Below are 14,646 nucleotides of genomic sequence, written 5' to 3'. Positions count from 1 at the left end.
ATTCAAACTAAAGAGGAGGAAAAGTGCCATGGGGATATTTGGGTAATTACAACAGGCTTAATAAGTGAGGCAAGCCTGGAATGCTTGTCCACTCTATGGCCATAGCCAGGCTAGGGCTCAGTTTGCCCAGTGTGCATCTGGTGGGTGGGCCCATGGGTGACAAGGAAGGTCCTGAGATGGCCCTTGGAAAGGGCCTGAGCCTTCTCCCTTCTGCAATCAGTGAAGGGCTGCACAAGAGAGCCCTGTAGGAGGGACACCCAAAGCCATTGCCAGGGATGAGGCTCTGTTCTAGGCTTTGGGGAGTTAGCAAGTAACGAAACTGACCCAAACCCCTGCCCTCACGGAGATCAAGGCCTCAGGCAAATGCAACAGTAGGAGCTTGTTTTCTTACATTTGGATGTGGATTTATTTGGGGTGCGGCATTGAAAACACTTAGAAATGCCCTCAGTTGGGGCAAGGGGCAGGGAGGTAGTCAGGACGGTCGCTGGTCCTCCCCGGCTGGAGAGGGGTGCTGATCAGGCCTAGGCCATATCATGTTGGCTGATGACCTTGGGTCGGTTGGTGCTAACCTTGGCTAGATCCTGGTTCCCTGAGTCACCCTGCCTCAGCCCAGAGTCTCTTCCTGGCTTGGGTTGGACTGTGGCTTGGTCCTCTTGGCTGAGACAGCCCTCTGGTTTGGAAGGGAATTTTCCCGAAGGCCCCCAGCTAGTTCTCTGACACTGAGTGTTGGCTGTGCCACTGCAGGCCTCATCTCCTTCCTACGCGGGGCACCTTCCACGTGGGCTCCTCTCCTCCCTCCTCTTCCCTCCCCCATTCCTGCTGCACCCTCCCCAGCCCCTTGCTCTGGCTTCAGAGGTCTGCTTCCTGTCTTCCTGCCCTCCTGTCCAGCAAACCTGTTCTGCCCTCAGTTCCTCACTCTTGCCCATTGCCACACACCAGACATCGGCCTCTTCCCTGCCCCTGCCCCGGTTCTCACCAGCTTCCCAGATGGAGTCTTGTTACCTCTTTACTCCTCTGACGTTTTGTTGTCCTTTCCAGAAGCAGGATGCTGCTCCAGCCCTGGAATGGGGACACACCGGGTTCTTCCTGTGATGGCTGTCTTATCGCAGGAGCCGGGGGGTGGGCGCCTGGCATGGGGCTGGGGCTGGGGCAGGGTTTCTTGGCTTCTCTCCACACTTGGGGCTGGGCTGTTCTTTGTGGTGAGGGGCTCTTCTGGGCATTGTTGTTGTTTGGCAGTAACCTTGGACTCTCTTCACTCGGATGTCAGCAGGAGCCCCCCACTCCAAGCTGTGTGAACCAGAAATGTCCCCAGACATTGCCAGATGTCCCCAGAGGAGCAAAATCGCCCTGGGTTGAGAACCACCAGGCAGGGATGCAATGGCACCGTGTCTCAGGCTTGGTTAAGCCCTTGCTGGCAGGGACCTAAGAAGTTCTCTAGTCTAAAGCCCACATTTTAAAGGAAATTGGGCCTCAGAGAGCGAATGAGTTGTAAGGTCACACAGGGGAACGGCCTGATGAAAGCAGCATCTTGGAAAAAGGATTTAGGCTGCTCCGTGCAGGCTGAGCTGAGAAACAGGCCAGAGGCAGGAAGGGGAGTGTGGCTGGGACCTGGGCGTGAGGCAGGGACCGAGGCAGTGCCTTCCCCCTGTCTGTCCAGGCTCAGTGTGCACTCAGCGTTCTCCTGGAGCAAGGGTCTGGGAGAGGCCCCACACCAAAAACCCTGAATCTGGGTGTGGGTCCAGCCTGGCAGTGGGATGGCTGCGTGTCCCCTGTTGCTGTCCTTAACTGTGAAATTAGGGCCTGATTGTTTTCTTCCTGCCTGGGGGGTCTGCCCATGGGTCTGAGAGGGGAGCAGAGGCGTCATCTCAGCAGGAGAGCCCTGAGGGTATGGAAGAGTGGCCGTGGGGTTTGCAGGAGGCCCCCCCTTTGCATGGCTGGGGCGTTTTTCACTCAGCAGACTTTGCGTGCAATGCCCCCTACACCCCAGAACTGAAGCACAGGCAGTGTGTGGGCTCTGCCCCACCTGTAGGCACAGGGCTTGCCTGGGATCCAGCCCAGGGCATGGTGGGACCTCAGACCGGGAGTGAGAGGGCAGCAGGAGAGGGCAGCAGGAATGGGACCAGAGCCATGGGCCCTTCTCCTGTGCAGGAAGGAGGCTCCGGGGTGGGGGTTTGGGAAGCTTGTAGACCAAATCAAAGAGTGTGGAGCATGAAGTCAGAGATCTGTTTTGCGAGAGATGACCAGGTCCTGGGAGTTTCTGAGCCTTGAAGGTTTTCCCAGTTAGAGGCTCTTGGACCTCACGGCTGTTCTCCCCAGGAGGGAGAGGGAGAACGGAGGTACAGAGGGGCCCCTGCCTGGCCTGCTCCCCGTGGGAGCTGGCTTCCAGGGCAAGGTGTGCCGGGAGAACTTTCCAGGGCCAGGGAGGGTCCTGGGGGCCCCAGAGTCCCCACAGCAGGGCAGTAGCGAATGTCCTGCATCTCCAGGAGTCCCTAAGCCAGTCCCTTTAGCAGGCTCCTCAATCCCTGGGGAGTGACCTGGCAGCCGTGGGCTTTCCTCTCAATCATCCCAGTCTCTGGCTTTTTGAGCCATAAATCTTCAGCATGAAGATCATGAATTTCCATGGTATGATTAATGAAACAAAAATTGAGACGGCAGTATAGAAACTGACCAGACTGAAAAAAGTCCCTGTGAGAAGTTGGAGGACCTTTCAGAGCTTCTGACCCGTCCTGGAGCGCCACCTAGTGGTCACAGGGGTGGTGGCACCCACCCCCTGGAAAACTCTGTGGATGCCCATGGATTGGGTGGATGCCCACACCTTGGGAGCCTTGACATAGTTCCATTGGGACTGCTCCCAGGTACAGGGGCCACAGGAGCCCTCCACAGCGTTGCGGGGCAACTCAGGAAGCTGCTCCACTCAGTCCCACCCCTCCCTGGCTGCTTGAGCCATCTCTGCTTTAGGAATGCATGGGAATACCCCCACTTCTTTCATCATGCCCCAGTCTGGATCACCTTTCTGGTTCTTCATCTGTGAAAATCCTACTCATCTTTTAAATCCCAGCAAGTCCTGTCAAGCCTGCCTTGTACTGCTGCTCAACAGTCCTCCAGAGCCGCCTGGTAGAGGTCACCACCAGCCTGTGCCTAATCCCTGCAGTGGCCTCCTGATTGCTCCCCTGGCTTTCCCCATTGCCCCCTCCCCTGGGGGCCATCCCTGAACAGCAGCCAGAGTGATCTGTCGGAAACATACATCATGTCACTCTCCAGCCTTCCCAGCATGCTAAGAACACCACTTGCCTCGTCTTTACACTGATGCCTGCAAGATCTCACCCCACCTGTCCCCTGCCACCCTGCCTCCTGGTCCCCTACCACGTGTCACCTCCTTCACTCCCTTGCAGCCACATAGGCAGCTTCCCGCTCCTGGGGAAGGCCAGCCTCCTTCCCAACTCAGGGCTTTTGCACATGCTGTTCCCTCTACCTAGAACATTCTTCCACCATGTGCCCTCCTTCATTTGGGCCCTTAATAATAAATGCTGCCTTTCTTAGAGGGCTTCTGTGACTACTGTGTCCCCTGAGACTTTCTAACTCCTTGCCATCCTTATTTTTCTTCATGGCACTGCTTGAAATTGTGTTACTTGTTTGCGTATGAACCATCATGTCCCGTATAAGAAGAGCCTGCTTATTGGAGGGGGTGGGGCGGTTTGCCTGTGCTGCTCATTCCTGCCCCGCCCCCAGGACTCAGAACAGGCCATGGCACTTGCTAAATGGGGACTCAATTTGGGTGTGTGGAGTGCAAGAGAGAAGAAAATGCTACCTCCTCTGGGCAGCCTCTCCCCCACCCCCACCCCCGACCTTCCCTGCACGCATGTGAGAACCACTATTTGCCTACTCACGGGGCTGCCTTGTATTCCCTGGTCCTTTGGGGTCTCTCTCTGGACCTAGAGCAGCTTGAGAACAGGGGTGCACTTGATTTTTGAGGTCACAGTGTAACTCCTGGCACCCAGGAGCTGCTCGGTCAGGGCCTTCCTGAGACTGGCACCTGGTGCAGGCAACCCACTTCCCAGGCTTTCTCCCCTTTAAATTCTCACAGCAATCCTGGAGGCAGGCGATTGTATGCTCTTTGGGCCTACAAGGAGTTTGCAAGGTCGCACCAGCAGGAAAGGCTGGAGCTGAGGGGTCAGATCCCTGTCTGTGCCCCGCCCCCCAGGTCCTTGCATGTCTGCTTTCCCCCTGCCTGGAATATTCTCGTCCCCCACCTGCCCGGAGTCCGCCCGTCCTTTGGGGACTGATTGCCTCCTCCAAACGGACATTACCGGCCAGAGCAGAGTCCCAGGAAGGCAGGGCTCTGAAGAGGTTGTGGCTTTTTCTTCTGGCTCAGGAGGCAGCAGGCTACAGGTACTCAGTAAATGTGGGCTGGCTGATGGATGGGCTCCTCAGGCTCTGCATACTTCCTGGGAGCTGCCGGAGCTGCTAAGGCTGGGGGAAGTGGGGGGGGGGGTGGGTCGGCTCTGTGGAGCATAAAATCAGACAGTTGTGGAGACTCGCAACCAGTGAAAGTGAAGTGTCCCCAGGTGAAGCCAGTGGCGTCACAGCCCCAGGGATGCCATGGAGAGAGCCAGTTTTCCAGCTCACGTGGATGGCCGGCCGAGGCAGTGATGGGTTTGCATGGCCTGTGTGTCCACCAGCCCGATGGGTCCCCTTCTCCTCCATCTGTGGGAAACCTGTTCTTCAGGCTCCTGAGAACAGCAGGCCTGTGGCCTCTGTGGACAGGGCAGCAGGACACAGGCGCCTGGGGGTCCGGCTCTGAGCATCCCCCCTGGTCCTGACTCTTTCCCTGCCCGCTGTGCCCCACCTCTTGGACTCCCTCTTAAATGCTGGGGCCTCTCCTCTGACAAGTGGAATAACTGTGACCCCCTGTGTGTGTCTGGGACCCTCCATAGTTGTTACAGGATTTTGCCTGTGTCTTTTAAAATCAGATCCCCAGAGTGATTTAAAATCGGATCCCTGAGTGACCGTAGGAGATTTGTGTCGTCCTGTTTGCCGGGCAGGAAAACTGAGACATGGGGAGGCTCAGGGCTTGTCTGGGTCTCACAGCTGATGAGCACAGGCCCATGGCCCTGTCTGACCTGTAGCCCTGTTCTCCCCCTTTCCCAGTCTCAGAGTTGGGGCGTGGGGCCTTGCAAACTCCGGGGCCATGGGGATGAGCCCCCAAGCAGTGCTGATCTAATGGCTCTCATTTCTCTCCAGCTCTGTGGCTGTGGGCTGCTTGGCGTGGGCATTTGGCTCTCCGTGTCCCAAGGCAACTTTGCCACCTTCTCCCCCAGCTTCCCCTCGCTGTCTGCAGCCAACCTAGTCATCGCCATCGGCACCATTGTCATGGTGACAGGCTTCCTCGGCTGCCTGGGGGCCATCAAGGAAAACAAGTGCCTCCTCCTCAGTGTAAGTTGGACCCCAGATCCCTTCAGCCCCCGAACTCTGATATCCCTACACTTGGGCCACTGAGATGGCAGGTCCTGGGATGACCATCAGCCTCCTGGATGCCCAGCCTGAGCCCGGGGAAATTGTTTCAAGAGTGTACCTTGACTGACCATGCCCCTCATCCTCATGATTGGGTATCCCTGCTCTACTTGTCCCTCCCACTCCTCCTTGATTGGCTGTCTCCTGTATCTCCCTCCCTTACCTCTCTGGGATTCCGCGGAAGTAGCTGGCCACTCCCACACCTGGGAAGCCCAGTCTAGAGGCCACTTGTCCCTGCCCCCCTGCCATACTAGTGTGCACCCCATCCCCAGCCATGGCCGCTACGATGTGCCCACACCTAGGCTTTCTCTTTCCAGTTTTTCATCGTCCTGTTGATCATCCTCCTAGCAGAGCTGATCTTGCTTATTCTCTTCTTTGTCTACATGGACAAGGTGAGCCTTATGAGAGGGGAGGGGGCATATGGGCAGTGGGGTGGGGACAGGGCCAGCCAGAGGAGAAGCCTGACAAGGAGGACCTCTGACGAAGGAAGGAGGGAGAACGGAACCAGGGGAGCTAGGAGAGGGCCCAATGAAAGGTTTGGTGGGGGCAGTGTGGGGAAGGCGTTTTGGGGGGGCATGGGTGGCTTATTGCCTGTGTAGTCTTGGGAAATAGAATCCTCTGAATCATTGGTCATGGACTGTCTCTGACATTAGTGAGCTCCCCATTACTGGGAGCATTCAAGCATAGTTGTGCTAACCCCTTGGAAGAGGGATTCAGGTGTCTGCCCTCAACCTGACAGGTGAATGAGAACGCCAGGAAGGACCTGAAAGAGGGTCTGCTGCTGTACAACACAGAGAACAACGTGGGGCTGAAGAACGCCTGGAACATCATCCAGGCCGAGGTGAGGAGCCAGCTGGGAGGAGGGGGCGGGGCCTCAGACTACCCAAGGGGCTGGGAGAGCTGCTGGGGTTCCCCATACAGGGAAGGCTTCTGGAGAGGGGCAGCAGGGGAGCGAAGGAGGGTGAGCGGGATCTGGACACAGGAGTGCGTACCTTAAATGGGCACAGGGAACTAGCGAGGACAGATCATCTTTATTTCAGCAACAGGGATGCCTCCCTGATCGTGGGTTGGGCAAGGAGGTCCCTTTTCTAAGAGGAAAACAAGTCCATGCAGCTCAGAGCTCCATAGCAAGCCCTGGATTTGGGGGGGGGGCAGTAGCTGGCTTGGGACTGTCCCCAAAGCAGAGCAGGTGGGGTGGGGTGGTGAGCAGAAGGCCGAGCACTTCTGGTCAGGGGGTCGGTGCCCAGCTCAGAGAGGCAGGTGGGCATCACCTTCTCTGTGCTCTGGCCTCCAGGGAGGGGCTGTGGCTTCCCTTTTAGGGCGAGAGGGATGCTCTTGTCTCTTCTGCTGACCTGCAGAGAGGCAGCGTTTGTGGGTTGGCTTGGGAGGATGGGAAGGCACAGAGGGGGACAGCGGGCTGCGGGCACCTGACCCCATGGGCTCGCACCCCCAGATGCGCTGCTGCGGCGTCACCGACTACACGGACTGGTACCCAGTGCTGGGGGAGAACATGGTTCCTGACCGCTGCTGCATGGAGAACTTCCAGGGCTGCGGGCGCAACACCACCACCCCTCTGTGGAGAACGGTGAGGCTGCCTCGGGGCCTTCTCCCAGAAGCCTGGGTGCGGGACGGTGTGGCCAGAGGACACCCGGAGTGGGGCACTGGGGACTCCCAAGAAGTTGGCTTAACAGAGGTGGGGTTGGGGACACACAGGACTGAAGCTAAAAGGCAGGTGGACCTTCGGGCGGGGGGTTGGACCCACAGCTGGGAGTGTCAGAAGGTAGGGGTTGAAGGGGGTCTGAGGGTGTGCAGTGTGGCCTTGTAGGTGGAACCCTGGGTGGGAAGGGGTGGGGTCAGCTCCAGGGCGGGAGGACGAGGGCTGAGGGACAGGGAGGGACAGAAGGAAAGGGCAAGGGCAGAGCAGGAGGGGAAGTGAGGTGGGGGCTGGGCAGGGGGGGTAGTCACTGTCCTGTCCTGCCACTGCCTTAACCTGGGGTCCCTGCTCCCCAGGGCTGCTATGAAAAAGTGAAGATGTGGTTTGATGATAACAAGCACGTGCTTGGCACGGTGGGGATGTGCATCCTTATCATGCAGGTAAGAGGGCGGGCTAGAGCCGAGCCCCATGCACCCCACACCCCCCACACCCCTGCGTGGACCCCCACACCCCTACATGCACACCCCACACCCCTACACGCACACCCCATGCACCCTATGCATCCCCCACACATACTCCCACTCCCCCCCACATCCCTACACGCACCCCCACGCTCCCCCCCCACACCCCTACATGCATCCTCCTACACTCCCCCCACACACACCCCTACACATACTCCCCATACCCTCCTTGCATGTTCCTGCTCTGCTGCATCCAGAGGCCTTCCCATTCACTGCCTGTTCCAAGCCAGCAGGCCCAGCGGGGCCCAGCTTCCTCTGCATTCCCTCCGTGTCTGGGGCCTGGTGTTGGCGTTGCACGAAAGCCCTGGGTGGGTTTGCTTGAGAACATGCCTGCCCTCCTGAAAGCGGTGTCCTCAGGTAACAGGTCTGAGCACAGGCTGGTGCTCCATGGGCAGCCTTCCTGGCCGTGTTGCCTGTGAGATGTGCAGGAGCTGGGCGGGCTGCCTTGCTTCTTTGCCTTAGTTTCCACTTCAGTGTAATGGGCATAGTCATCATGCTGCCTCTCTGCATCCAGTGGTTGAGCAGGACCAGGTGGCTGGGAGAGCTCCAGCCCAGACGCTAGAGAGGAACAAGGAGGGAGAACCTGCCTCCCTTCCTGAAGATGAGGCCAGTGTGGCTAGAGGGGGGCCAGAGCCCCCAACCTTTCTGGGATGAGCCTTTCCTGGCTCCCTTCTCTGCATGGCTCCAGCCGTTTCTGAATGGCTCCTCCAAGCAGGAGTCTTCAGTGCCCGATTCCCCTCGGAGCCTGGAACTCTCGGCTGGCCAGTCTGTGTGAAGGTGGCCCACCTGCAGGAAGTGATCTTTCTTGCTCTCAGCTCTCGGGCTTGCAGGTCTGACCACGTCCGATTTACGGAAGAGCCTTCAGGCTCAGCAGACGAGTCCGCTGTTGTCCTTGCGGAGCTCTGAGAGGACACGTGCGCACGGGGGCAAGCCTCCGTTCAGCACTGGGACTGGGGTGCCCCTCGGCTGCCTGTGACCATGCCCAGAGCAGGACCAGCCAGGGTCTCCTCCAGTTAGGCCCCGACACTGGGAGCGCCAGCGACTCGGCGTGGCCTTACTGTTCTTGCCATCTTCCGGTCTGCCGCCTCAGTTCCTTGGTAGATACCACTTAGGACACATCCTTTGTGTGTCTGGTCTTTACCACAGCCCTCGGCAGTAGCCCCATTTCCGAGCCTCTGAGGAGTGTGTGACATTCTGTGTTGGTGGCTCTGAGGGGCTGAGCTCCTGGGTGCACAGCCTCCTGCTGGCAGTCCTCAGCCCGCAGGCGGTCATCCCCGCTCACTCCGGGTGCCGCGTGGCAGACCCCCGCTGCGGGCTCCCGTTCTAGGCCCTCTCCCCGTGTCTTTCAGATTCTGGGCATGGCCTTCTCCATGACCCTCTTCCAGCACATCCACCGGACTGGTAAGAAGTACGACGCCTGAGCCGGCTGGCTGGGAGCACCCTGGCCCCCCGACATGGACACTGTGCCCGGGAAGAAGATTTGAGCTTTGTGTTGCCTGCCCACGCTCTCCAGACTGCTGACCCTTGCACCCACCTCCCCAGCCGACCCGCCCCCAGCCCACCCCGCCTCAGCCTTCTTGGTGGGTGGAGGGCCAGGGAGGAGGAGGCGTGGAGGAGGCGCACACAGACCTTGGGGTGCTGGAGGCGCCTGGATTCCCGCATCTGTGTATTTGCCAAAGAAGACAGGGTGGGCTGGGTTCGTGCTCCTGGAGCCCCCCAGCATGGATGCGTTTCTGCCCCTGCCCTTCCTCACCCTGCCACTTTGTCCCTGTGGGGGTGGGGAGCAGAGAGCTCCCTCCTGGTGGAGAGACTGCCCAGTGGCAGCCACTGGTGTCCATGGCCACCCCCCAGGGCTAGAGCTTGTGGGGGCGGGGTCTGACTGCCTCTGGGCAAGGCCCCTGGGAGCATCTTGCCCAGGCCTTTTATACCTTACAGTGTAACTTTTTTATTTTATTTTACTCTGATTATGATTATTCAGGAGTATTATCTCTCAGATAAGTTTAGGATTAGCTTTCTGATTTGTAACTTTTTACTGTGTTGATTTCTGTAATGGTTTGATTTTTTTTTTTTTTTTTTTTCCCTGAGGGTAGGGGACAGGTGGGAAGAGAGGATGTCCATCAGGTTTCAGTCAGGACAAACTGCCGTGCCACGCTCAGGAGGCCCTGCGGTGAGACATGCTGGGGCCAGGCCTAGGATGCGCTGAGCAGGAGGCACAGTGGGTGGGGGGGTCGGGGCCTGGTGTCTGTGTCCCAGGGGCCTGGGAGAGACGCATGCGCGGAGGGGCAACCTGTGCAGGGTTGAGGCATTTGCTGATGCCAGTGCCTGTGGCCAGGGCAGTTAGGACGTCTTGGGGGTTGGTGCAGTGCTTTACCAGGAACGTGGCCAGGGCTCTTGTGGGTCCTTATTCTTCATGGATGAGCAGTCTTTCTTGTTTCCCTTCTTCCTTCCTCCTGCCCTCTGCTGGCGAGGGAGGCTCCCCCTTCCGCCCCCTGTGGGCATTCCCACGACAGGTTCTGCAAACCCCAGTTACTTTCACAGACATTCCTGCTAGAAACTCTCGGACAAATACCTCTCTAGTTCAAATGCTGCTCACTTTCTCACATTGCTTCTGGAAGGGGAAGTAGTCCTTATGTTTTGCTGCTCAGACAGGGGCAGAGGACCCGTGACCATCAGAAGGGGAAGGCGGAGTTGGGGCCCGCGATCATTCCAGCCACATTCACTGGGCAGCAGAGTCCCTGCTGAAGGGGTAGGGGGAAGATAGCCATGGGGCCCCAGGACCCCCATTCTCTTCCTTGGGGTTCACTGATGGCGGAGTGGTGGTAGTCATGTCCTTTAGGGCCCCCGGGAGAAGCCCTAAGAAGTCATACTGGGTCTTGCTACAGCTGTAGGAGGAAGCAAGCAGCCTATATCTGGGAAGAGGAGCTGAACAGGCAGGGTAGGGGGTCTGATTGCCACCGGGGCCCCCATAGGACTTAATGCTGGCCTGAGTGTTTTTGTAGTTTTGAAATAAATAAAGTCAAGAATTCACACAACTGAGCTTGAAAAGGCTATCCACTAGCCAGCTAGGGTTGGTGGCCTTCCTGGATGGGGCCTCGTGTGGGGCAGCTGCCTTTTTCCTGCATCATTTGGCTCAGTCCCTCAATTTCCCACCAAGCCCGCGTCTCCTCTCCAACCTCCACCCGTCTTTTCCAAAAGCTGAGGCCTGCCCTCCTACCCCCCACAGCCGGCAACACCTCCACTCGCCTAAGTAAAATGCAATTGGGACCAAAAGTACAGAACTTTTGGTATGTTCAGGATTCCAGATTTTGAGGGTTGGGGTGCAGAGAGTAAGGTGGTCTCAGTGAGTCAGGCAGAGTAAAGACCATCCCCACCCCACCCGAGACAGGCACAGAGGATTCCCTGGGGAAGGTAGGGAGGTGGGTCCTTGGGTGGAGGATGGGGCAAGCACACACGTGAGCCCGACTGCCTCCCAGGTCTTTTGGCGCTGCCTTCCTGGTTAGGAGACACGGCTGCCGCCCCGGGGCCTCCCTGCTGCAGTGCTCAGGGCAGACATGCCACCAGGCCACCGCGGACCGGACAGACTGGCAAACAAGCCAGAGTCGCCGGGTGGGACTTGGTGCATAAGGACTGTGTGCTTGGGGGTGGGGCGGGACGGGGCCGGTTCGTTCGCGTCTATCAGTGCAATTTCAGTTTTTGTTCACATCCACAGCAAAATTCTAACACCTGCGGGCGGGGGATGTGTATAGCCTCCCTGGCAGTCCTACATTTCCGGAGCTTCAGGGTTGTCCTCTGGCCCCAGAGCCTTGGCTACAGTCCCCCTCTCCCCTCCAGTGCCCTTTCCCACCCCTCACCTGTCTGTCCTCCTCATCCAGAGTCCCCAGACTGCCATTCAACTGAGTCGCCGCTGGAAGGCACGAGTCTCGAGGGTGCTCTTCCAAGCCCCCAGCCCTTTCTGCAGGGTGGGACACAGCCCACGGAAGGCAACGTTGCGTGATGTCTGTGTGGTGGCCTTCTCCATTTCTCCCGACTGTGATCTCATTGGGGCAGGGTTCCCTGAACAAACCCTCTCACTTGGGGGTTCCCTTGCCAAAGTCCAAGTGAGTTCAGTCAGCTCTGATGCAGGCAGGTTACAGATTCGACTTAGAAGGTCAAGGTTCTATAGTCGGCTTCAAGGGAGTGCGGGCCAGAAACTTGGCCTTTTCCGGCCGCCATCTTCCAGAGGACGTGGGCAAACAGGGACTGAGAATTACCCTTGGGGGTTGCTGGAGTGGGTGTCGGGGGCCCATCTCCACCTCCACGCCCCTGCTGGAGCATAGTCACCCCCTCTCTCCACCAGCATGGGCCTGCATCTGGGGCTTTCACCCCAGGGAGGTGGCTGACCCCACCCCAGACCCCCACACGGATGTTATGGTGTCACGTGGACCCAGGTGGCCATCCTTCCTTGCTTCGGTGGCCCCAAAGCAGTCCAGGTGGCTGGAAATGACTGTCCCCGCCTCTGCAGCCCCCTGCCCACCCACACTGGTGGAGGTGCTAGCTAGCAGGGCCCTGGTGTAGGGCGGGAGCTGGGTGCCTGGAGCCCCCCCTTTTGTCTCTCCACCCTCCTGCATCTGGCTCCCCAGGGCCCTGGCCACCCATCTCGCTCCTCTGCACTTCCATGAGGCCTGGTCCCTTCTGGGCCCCTGAGGGCTAGAGCCAGGGGCTCACGCCCACACCCTGTCCCCCAGCCCGGGAGCGTGGGGAGCTGGAGGGAGGGAGAGCCAGCCCAGTTCGCTTGCTGGGTTCAGATGCACTTTCCTGCTTGAGATGCCCTATCTGTGCGCTCCCTTCATCCTGGTCCTGGCTTTCTTGAACACCATGTTTTTAAGCATGTTTTTAAATAAAAACTGATAACGTGTCAAAAGCACAAACAGACGGTCTCTTGGTGGGGTGTTTGCGTTCATGTGGCCACAATGGTGCCTAGACTTGTGGCGGCCGGGGTGATGGACACAGATGCGGGTCAGGCACTGGCTCTGGCTCTACTATTTGCTCAGGATACCCCACAGCAAGGACTTTCTCTCCCCTTCTCAGGCCCAGGTTCCAGGCCTGCTGGGCACAGTGGGGCTCAGTCCCCTCCAGGGTGCCCCTTTGCCCGGTGACTGAGGGCAGGTCTGTCCAGGGACCAGTCCCAGAGGCCCAAGCTCTCATCAGGAGAGGTCAGCTCCCCCCTTGGTGTCTGTCACTGGTCACACGCTGCCCGGCTTGCAGGAAGGTCTGCAAGTGGGTTGGGGGAGGGGCAAGGAGTATGTCATTCATGGTTTCCCTGAGGGGCAGGGGCCATCAGTTTTAGGTACAAACTCTCCCCAGTACCTCTGATGTTCCTGGGGTCCATTTGGGCCCGAATGTCTTCCAGGAATGGCGAGAACTTACAGCATAACTTGAACCAGGCTGTGCTCTCTTAGGTGGGAGCTCTGAGACAGTCTCAAAGAAGGCACGGGACAAGAGGTGGAACCCCAAGGTAGAGTGGCCCCCTGGCTGAAAGCTAGGGACCCAGGAGAGTAATCTGGAAAGGGAAGTTGGTACCTGAGCTATGGAACCAAGATGTGGAGGCTCAGGGTGGAGGGCAAACTCCCCCAACCCCATGCCTCCATTTTGCTCTGGAATGGCCCAGGAGCAGCACTGAAGACTCCGCAGAAACAAGAGGGAAGTCAGATTAAATGACCGTCACTTTGGACCCAGAAATATTGGCATTGCAATGGTTTCTTCTAAAGCACTCAGCGAAGAGGAGGAGGCTATTGATTGAGCCATCACGTTTTTGCTGAGTTTAATGACAGCAGTGGAGATGGACTACCCTGGCTCCTTAAGCCAACGAAAAGCAGAACCCCATGCCGCAGGGCTTGCTGGGGCCCAGGCTCTCGGGAGCTGCTTGTGGAATGTTCCCACTGTGCCCGTTCAGACTGCCAGGCAGCGAGAGCCAGGCGGGGCAAATGATAGGCACTGTCTGCTTTCCCTGGCTGGCCCGTCATGCAGAGCAGGGCGGGGACCCACTAGAGCAGGGCTGCACAGTGGTCTGTGGCTGATCCTGGTGGGTTGAGCCTGTGGCTCAGAGATTTTCCTTCTGGTGTCTGTGGAGTTCTAAGACCTAGCCTCGCCTAGCATGCTGAGCGGAGGTGATCCAACATGTGGGCAAGGCAGACCAGAGCCGTCACTCCGTGGCCGCAGGAAGTTCCTTGCCCTTTGCCTCCCTCCTCGAGCCTCCCACTGATGCCCCCACCGGAATTCCTGGGATCCCAACGTATTCCCAATACATGTCTCTTCTCTGGAAAGGGACACCAGTTCCTGAAAAGACTCGGCCTTCTTATTACAGGTTGGCACTCAGGGAGACACATTGAATTTGACCTAATCCCCAACTTGGGGGTTCTCTAAACCGCAAACAGGGACTCATGAGCTGCTTTCAGTGTTTTAGAAGTTTAGTGGAAATTGCTCAGAACCTCTTCACGGGTGCCCAGGCTAATGGAAGCATAGCCCTCATAGCTCTGGCTGCCCTGGACACGTCCTCAATGCAGTGGCATTGTTGGCACCTTGCTGATGGCAAGGGTCAGATAGAAGCTTTCCTCACCACCCTCTTCACCCCTGGCTTGATCCAAAGGATCCTCCCAGGTCTGGGTTCCTCACAGCACCCTCTCCTTTTTGCTCAGTCCTTGTTCCATTGGGTTTCAGCCCGAAGGCAGAAGCAGGAGGAAAGGGAAGTAAGGGGTTCTCATGTATTTGCTTTAAGAAGAAGGTAATGGAATGATCTAGGCTTTTTGGACCGTGTCTCCTCCACCCCCAATGACCGTCTCTCTATTCTCAGTTGGGGAGAGGGAGTAGGAAGCAGGGTCCCAGCTCAAAGTGAGCCCACCTTGTGGTGACATGACAGCTTGGCATTGGGGCTGACATGAAGCATTGGTATCTGCTGGGAAGCAGTAGCTGTGGACAGGACAG

At 58.0% G+C, this 14,646-nt stretch overlaps 1 protein-coding gene across 4 annotated transcripts in view; it reads left to right on the top strand.

The window, feature by feature from the left end:
* Positions 1–12,593, top strand: part of TSPAN9 (tetraspanin 9) — a 193,603-nt gene extending 181,010 nt beyond the window's left edge. For all 4 annotated transcript variants that reach the window (XM_044226275.1, XM_044226274.1, XM_044226276.1 and 1 more), the window contains 6 exons: positions 5,242–5,433; positions 5,829–5,903; positions 6,251–6,352; positions 6,965–7,096; positions 7,522–7,605; positions 9,036–12,593. In XM_044226275.1, coding sequence (XP_044082210.1) covers positions 5,242–5,433; positions 5,829–5,903; positions 6,251–6,352; positions 6,965–7,096; positions 7,522–7,605; positions 9,036–9,107 — 657 coding nt within the window. In that variant the 3' untranslated portion in view covers positions 9,108–12,593. The remainder of the gene's footprint in view (positions 1–5,241; positions 5,434–5,828; positions 5,904–6,250; positions 6,353–6,964; positions 7,097–7,521; positions 7,606–9,035) is intronic.
* The last annotated feature ends 2,053 nt before the right edge of the window (positions 12,594–14,646 follow it).

This window comes from Neovison vison, chromosome 12 (assembly GCF_020171115.1).
Source record: "Neovison vison isolate M4711 chromosome 12, ASM_NN_V1, whole genome shotgun sequence".
In the NCBI taxonomy this organism is placed as follows: domain Eukaryota; kingdom Metazoa; phylum Chordata; class Mammalia; order Carnivora; family Mustelidae; genus Neogale; species Neogale vison.
This window is presented reverse-complemented; position numbering and strand designations above follow the sequence as displayed.